This window comes from Falco peregrinus, chromosome 5 (genome assembly GCF_023634155.1).
Source record: "Falco peregrinus isolate bFalPer1 chromosome 5, bFalPer1.pri, whole genome shotgun sequence".
NCBI lineage: Eukaryota > Metazoa > Chordata > Aves > Falconiformes > Falconidae > Falco > Falco peregrinus.
Window position 1 is genome coordinate 66,121,314 of NC_073725.1, and position 6,946 is coordinate 66,128,259.

At 67.7% G+C, this 6,946-nt stretch overlaps 1 protein-coding gene across 2 annotated transcripts; it reads right to left on the reverse strand.

The window, feature by feature from the left end:
• Window positions 1–908: 908 nt before the first annotated feature.
• On the reverse strand, window positions 909–6,022 carry FSD1 (fibronectin type III and SPRY domain containing 1). Of its 2 annotated transcripts, none has more exons than XM_055806672.1 (13): window positions 5,931–6,022; window positions 5,297–5,392; window positions 5,057–5,167; window positions 4,879–4,980; window positions 4,129–4,151; window positions 3,805–3,926; window positions 3,083–3,292; window positions 2,809–2,907; window positions 2,514–2,673; window positions 2,336–2,415; window positions 1,876–2,127; window positions 1,374–1,462; window positions 909–1,267 (listed from the first exon to the last, which is right to left on the reverse strand). In XM_055806672.1, exons 1-13 carry the CDS (start codon window positions 5,940–5,942, stop codon window positions 1,157–1,159), a joined length of 1,467 nt encoding a protein of 488 aa, XP_055662647.1. In that variant the 5' UTR covers window positions 5,943–6,022; the 3' UTR covers window positions 909–1,156. The 2 variants fall into 2 exon arrangements, with proteins under 2 accessions (XP_055662647.1, XP_055662646.1); XM_055806671.1 differs by having other exon boundaries at window positions 5,057–5,188.
• Between the last annotated feature and the right edge of the window lie 924 nt (window positions 6,023–6,946).

Consider the following 6,946-nt stretch of genomic DNA (forward strand, 5'->3'; position numbering starts at 1 on the left):
GCCCCAGCCCAGCTGCCCCCATGTGCTGAAGCTGTTCCTGAGCCCCCATCACCCTGTACTGCAGCCCCCGGGGGGGCTCGGAGGACCCCCCCCCCATTTGGGGCCATCTCAGAGGAGCGGACCTACATGAATGAGCAGGGCAAGGCCAGCTGGGCTGGGGGAAACTGAGGCAGGGAGTGTGTCCCCATGTAGACCTCTGACCTTCTCTGTAGGTGAGCGAGACCCCCAGAGCTCCGTGCCCCGGCCTGCCTCCCCCAGCCCCGCTGCCACCCCACGATCACGGTGAGGGGGGTCCCAGGTGCCTGGGTCCCAGCGCTGGGGATGGGGGAAATGGGGGGGGGCAGGATCCAGATGCCTGGGTGCTGTCACTGGCTGGCGGGGAAGAGGGCAGTGAGCACGGTGGTTCCTCTGGGGTCAGCGGCTGGGGGGGGTGGGAGGGGGCCCAGCTGCCGGGGTCCCCTGCCAGGCAGTGCCCCCCCCCAGGCACAGGCATGGCGGAGGAGCTTGCCAAGAAGCTGCAGCTGCGCCGAGCTCTCATTGCAGACTGACGGGTGTCAGCACAGGGGGGCTGCTGGCCGCCCTGCTTCGTGCCAGGGACCAGCTAGGGCAGCAGTAGCCCCCCCCCAGGGCAAAGCCATTCCCAGCCCCCCCCCCCCCCCCCCGGCCCAGGCACCCCCGGGGGAGGGGGGATGCAGACAGCACAGCCCAGCCAGGGGCAGCAGTGGACCCCCAACCCATATACTGGGAGGGGGGGCATCACCCCAGGTGCCATCCTGAACAAAGGCACTGCCATGCTCAGCACCGTCCCAGCTCCTTGTGCCATGGGGGTGGCACCGGGACCCACCCCCAAATCCCCCCTCCCCCCCCGGGGTTGGTGCCCCCCGCTGCCCCGTGCCCCAGCCACGGCCGCGTCACACCTACATCCCAGTTTATTCTTCAGGCCAGAAGCAGCTCTCGATGGCGAGGGGTGACGTGCCCAGCCCGGTGCCAGCAACGTGGGGGGTGGCACAGAGTGGGGGGGGTCAGCTGGCGGGGCCGGGGGTGCTGGTGCACCCCAGCTCCAGGGGCTGGCACAGCCCTGCCAGTGCAGTGGATGGGGGGGGTGGGGGGTACATTCAGTGCTCTCGCCTGGGGGGTGCCTGCGGGGGGCACGGCTCTAGGGCAGGCTGGCGTTGGAGCTGCTGGCCGTGCTGTTGCGTTTCTGGAGGCATTTCACCGCGCTGGGCACCTGCAAGCCCGAGGAGACGTGGAAGCTGCCGCACCAGACCTGTGGGCACAGAAGTGGGGCTTGGCTGGGGGGGCACAGGGCTTGGGGGGGCTGAACCCCACCAGCGGCAGCCCCACAGTGCTGCCCAGCCCTGCTGGCCCCTTACCATGAAGGCAGGCAGCACTGGCTGCGTGAACTTGGCCTTGAAGGTGTGGAGCAGCTGCTTGGTCCTGGCGTTGTAGAAAGACAGGAACCCTGTGGGCACAGGGGTGGGGCGTGGGGGGTGGGCACAGAACTTGAAGACCCTCAGCACAGTGTCCATGGTGGTAGCAATGCCCATGGTGGACACGCTGGTGCCCATGGTGGTGGCACTGGACATGCTGATGTCCATGGTGGTGGTGGCAATGCCCATGGTGGACATACTAATGCCTATGGTAGTAGCGATGGACACCACTGGAGCCCATGGTGGACACGCTGGTGCCCATGATGGTGGCAATGTCCATGATGGACATACTGATGCCCGTGGTGGTGCTGGACATGCCAGTGTCCATGGTGGTGGTGGCAATGCCCATGGTGGAGGACCAGCTGGTGCTGGCGGTGCCCATGTTGGTGGCAGTCCCTGTGCCCACCCCCAAGGCTGCCTGATTGTCACCCCATCCTGCACCCACCTTCATGGAAGTTGCAGTAGACACCGATGCAGTCGGGCACGGGCACGTCCAGCACCTTGGCCTTGTTGGCGTGCTTGGCGCTGAAGCTGACCTGCAGCCAGTTGTTGAGGTGGAGGCACCAGGAGGCCGAGGTCTTGCCCAGCTGGTCAAATTTGCCCAGGCTGCGATATGCCACCCCCACGCCGAAAGCTTTGCTGTCCCGGTCGTACCGCACCTCCCAGTAGTGGTCGTCACCATCGATCAGCGTGTCACCTGCAGGCACGGGGCACGGCTCTGCCTTGTGCACCCATGGGTGCCCCATCCTGACCCCAGCCCCGCAGGTCCCTCTGGGTGCCCCATGCCCACCTACATCACCCCTGTGCCCCCAGGGCCACCCTCTCCTCTGCTCCATGCCCCCACCTGCACCCCCGGGTGCCTGCAGGGTCTCCACCAGCACCCAGTGGGTGCCCCCAGCTCTCACCCAGAACCGTGTAGGACTCGGCGGTGAAGCGATCTCTGCCCCCACGCCCTGAGGGCATCCTCTTGGGTGACTGCACCACCCTAGGACAGACGGATGCCAGCGAGGAGGGGTGGGTGGGCATTACCTGGGCGGGGGGGGGGGGGGGCAATGCTGGGGTGACAAGGGGGGATGACATTACCTGGCAGGCGAGTTGGCGGGCGAAGCCGTCCTGCCCTTGCCGTCTTTCTCACGTGCCTTGACATCCTGCACCTTGCCCCCCGTGGCGTCCCACTCTACGCTGAGCTCCTCCACCCGCAGGTTCTGGTGGCACGTGCTGGCGTCCAGCCGAAACATGAAAGCTGGGGACAGCCACCATCAGCGCGTCACCCCCCTCGCCTGGCACCAAGGGGCCATGGACCCTGGCACGCTTGGGAAGGGGTAACATGGGGTGGCATGGGGGATGACGGATGCTCTGCCACCCTGCCGGTACCCACCTCTTGTCTCTAAAGTGACCGGCTCGGAGAATTCACCTGCCACAGCCTTGTTACATGCCCGTACCCGAAAATTCATGTACTTCATGTCAAACTTCAGCCCTGTGGGCACAGAAGGGTCACAAAGCTGGGCATGGGGGGAGTATCGGCGACCTCCATGTCCCCTACAAAGCCTGGCACTGCCACCCAGCCCCCTGGGACAGCCCCAGCCCCCTGCCACCCATGGTGCCTGCTCAGCCTGGCACACCTGGGGCTGGTTTTGCCCCTGTGCCCTCACCGGAGAGGGTGTACTCGGTGCCCTTGATGCCCTCAACCACCATCCAGGGCTGGTCCTCCTTGGCGCGGGGCGGCCCCTCAAAGTTGGTCCTGCGGTACTCCAGCACGTAGTGGTCTATCTTGCTGTCCTCGTCGGGCATCCTCCAGGCCAGTGTCACACAGTTATCGGCCACCAGTGACTCCGCCAGATCGATCTCGGGGGTGCTGGGCACTGCCCACAGGAACAGCTGTGCCAGTGTCCCCCCACCCACTGCAGCCCTCCTGCCAGCCACGGTGTCCCCAGCACCCCGAGGCACCCCCAGGGCGCCCTTAGATCCCAGGGGCTCAGCGCTTCGGGGACCCCAGGCATGGAACCCACAAGGGCCCACAGGCACAGCACCCTAGAGACCCCACATGTGGGATCCCAGAGACCCCAAGCCTGGCACGGGCTGCACCCCTGGGCACAGCATCCAAACCCCCTCATCCCTCCATCCATCCCTGGCACCTTCTCGACCCTCTGGATGGGGTACCACAGGGTGCCCCAGGCCTGGCACCCCCCACTGCTCCTCACCTCATCCTGCAGTACCCAGGAGAGCCCTTAAACCCTGCACCCCTGTCCCTGTGCCAGATCCTTGCCAGGCTGGCACAGCCCTCTGTGCCCCCAGCACTGCCTTTCCCTTGCAGCAGGAGAAACCCACCCACTGTGGCCTGTCCCTCCATGTCCCCATCACCCGCGGGCAGTACCTGGCAGGAAGGCAAGGGCCTGGAGCAGGCGGCGTTCCTGGGCAAAATCCACCATCAAGTGGCTCATGTTGTCGCTCACCTTGGCCTTGAGTGAGAGGCGGAAGGCAGGTGCCATTGTCACACTGTGCGAGGGACACGGGGCCATGGGTCAGTGAGGCTGGGAGGCAGACACCCACCCAGCCCTGACTGCCCAGCCCCTGCCCTGCGTGGGGAGATGGGAAGGGTGGGAAGAGCCACCCCAGCACCCACAGGGCCACCCGCCGCGGGGCCCTGGCCGGGAGGAGGTTGGGGGTTAGTGGGGCTGGGGGCACGGGGGTGCCGTACCTATCCTTGATCTGTTTGGCAGCCTTGTGAGCGCAGAGGAAAAGAGGAGGAAAAAAAAGAGTGAGACAGCAGTGCCAGGAGCCAGCGCGGTGCAGCATGCCCGGACCTCCGCTCCACTGCCAGCATGGCAGAGCATGCCTGTGTCCCTGCTGAGGTGCCCAGCAGAACAGGATCCCTGCATCCCTGCTGCGGTACCCCCCTGGCACAGCATCCCCACAGCAGTATCCCCTGGCACAGCATCCCCACAGCGGTACCCCTATGGCACAGCATCCCTGTGTCACTGCTGCAGTACCCCCTGGCACAGCATCCCCACAGCGGTACCCCCATGGCACAGCATCCCCGCAGCGGTACCCCCATGGCACAGCATCCCTGCATCCCCACAATGGTACCCTGTGGCACAGCATCCCTGCATCCCCACTGTGGTACCCCATGGCCACAGCACCCCCATGGCACAGCATCCCGATGCCCCCAGTGTCCCTTTGTCTCAGGAGAAAGGGGGCACCGGGCAGCTCTGGGCAGGCCGGGGATAACCTGGGGGGTCTGCGTGCCCCCCCGCCACCCCAGCAGCAGGCACAGCCAGCCCAGCGTTGCCCCAGTGCTCAGCACAGAAAGAAAGGAGGGTGCCCACCCAGGGTGAGCGCAGCCCCGGGGTGGCATGAACCAGCCAGCAAGGGGGAAGGGGGGTCAGGACACCCCCAGCATGGGGGGGCAGCTGGACGAGGACATCCCCCCACGCCGGTGGGGACGCACCTGGAGGAAGTCATGGTGGTTAGCTGTCTCCAGGGCCTGGTTGGCCGCCTCCAGCAGCTCCTCTGAGCTCTCCAGGGCCTTGGCACACTCCGCAAGCTGGGCCTGGTGTGGAGGGGAGAGAAGCAGCGGTGGGCGAGGGTGCCGGTGGCGGCGGGGGGCATGCAGGGTGGGCGCCCACCTGCAGCTCGTAGGTGCGGCTGGCGCGGTCCTGCTTGATCTTCATCAGCATCTCGTCCTTCAGCTCGTCCAGCAGCGTGTACAGTGACTGGAACTCGCTCTCCAGGTCCTCCTGCACCCGCGACGAGTTGGCCTGGTCACAACGCCTGGGGCGTCAGCGGGGGCCACCCCCCCCGGCTGTGGGACCCCCGTGTGTGCCGGGGATGGGGTCCCCAGGGGGAGGGCGGGGGCTCCCTGGTACCTCCACATTCTGCATCATCTGCTTGAGGGAGTAGATGAAGTTCTGGATCTCCTCATTCTTCACGGCCAAGGTGGTGATGATCTTCCGCAGAGACTCCTGCCCGGCCCCCCCGACCCACCGTCAGTGCCCTCCGGCCCCCCCCGCCCCTCCGAGCCCCCCCCCGGCTCCCCCCCCCCCGCCAGGCCCAGGCGTGCCAGGCGCCGGGAGCCAGCGGGCATGGCGGGAGCGGGATGACTTGGCAAGTGTGTGTGTGTGAGAGCGACAAGGGCAGGGGGGGGGACAGCGGGGGGGGGGGCAGCGGGGGGGGCAGCCCTGCACCCCTCCCTCCCGCACCGCCCTCAACCCCCGCATCCCTCCTGCCTCCAGACCTTCATCCGCTCCAGCCCCTCTTCCTTCCTTCCTTCCTCCCTCCCTCTCTCCCTCTCTCTCTCTCCCTCCCTCCTTCATCCCCTCTTCCTCCCTCCCTCCCTCTCCATCCCTCCCTTCATCTTTCCTCCATTCCCCTTCTTCTTCTTCTTCTTCTTCTTCTTCCTCCTCCTCTCCTCCTCCTTCCCCCCCTCGCCCCCTCCGCGGCTCCCCCCTCGCCCCCCGCTCCGTTCCCCGCCGCGCCCGGCCCGGCCCGGCCCGGCCCCACCTGGTCGCCCATACCGGGCCGGCCCCGCCGCCGCTCGGCCCCGCCGCCACCAACAAAGGGGGAGCGGCGCCGCCGCCCCGCCCCCCGGCCCCGCCCGCTGGGGGCGTGGCCCCGCCCCGCGGCATGCTGGGAGATGTAGTCCGGGGACGGACACACACCGCCCCGCGCCGCCCCCGGCAAGGGGCGGGTGAGACCCTCGGTGCGGGCCTCCGTCCCGGTAGGGCCCCCCCCGCGCCGCCCCGGGGGGGGGTGTCCCCAGCGCCCCCCCGGCTCTCCCTGTGAGGCTGTGCTGGGCCCTAAGCCCACTCTGAGGCCAGGAGGTGCCCCCTCCCCAAATGCCCCTTCCCCATTTACCCCTTGCACCTCTCTGCCCCCCGCCCATCCTAACCCCCTCCCAAACACCCCCAAGCCCCTCTCCCTCCAAATACCCCCCGCCCACCTACCCTTGTACCCTGCCCCGTGCCCAAATACCCCCGTGTCCCCCCCACTCCACACACCCCCATGCCCGCGCCCCCTGCCCGCTCATCTGGGCTCACCCCAGGCACCCCCCAGGGCTGGGGGCACCCAATAGCCCCCCCTCAGCCCCCCAGCCGTGCCAGCCACTGCGTCATGTCTTGGGGGGAACAAGGCTGGCCATGCTCAGCCCTGTTCCCCTCGGCACCCACTGCCCCCCCCAGACACGGGCATCTGCCTGAAGATGTTGACCCCCACCGCCCCGCAAAGCTGCCACCGCCTGCCACAGTGATGGACACCAGCACATACCAGGGGGGCTGCAGGGGGCACAGGGCCTCCCACCCGCCCTCCCACCCTCCCCCAGCCCTGAGACAATCCCAGCGTGCAGCCGATGCCCAGCTGGGGGGGGGGACCCTCCCCAGCTCTGCCTTTCTGCAGGAAAAGCCCCCAAAAAGGGGTTTTGCAGCACCCTGCCACCCTGCTTGTCATCTGCACAGCACCCACCCTGCAGCACCCAGTGCCCCCCCGCTGCCCCCCACCTGCCCACTGAGCACGAGCAGCTC

What these genes read in the sequence shown, in the direction of transcription:
- FSD1 (XM_055806671.1), bottom strand. An exon ending in CACCGAGTACACCCTCTCCG is followed by an intron (nt 2,908 to 3,082) that starts GTGAGGGCACAG and finishes CTGTGCCCACAG; the next exon opens with GGCTGAAGTTTGACATGAAG. An exon ending in GGTCACTTTAGAGACAAGAG is followed by an intron (nt 2,674 to 2,808) that starts GTGGGTACCGGC and finishes GGCTGTCCCCAG; the next exon opens with CTTTCATGTTTCGGCTGGAC.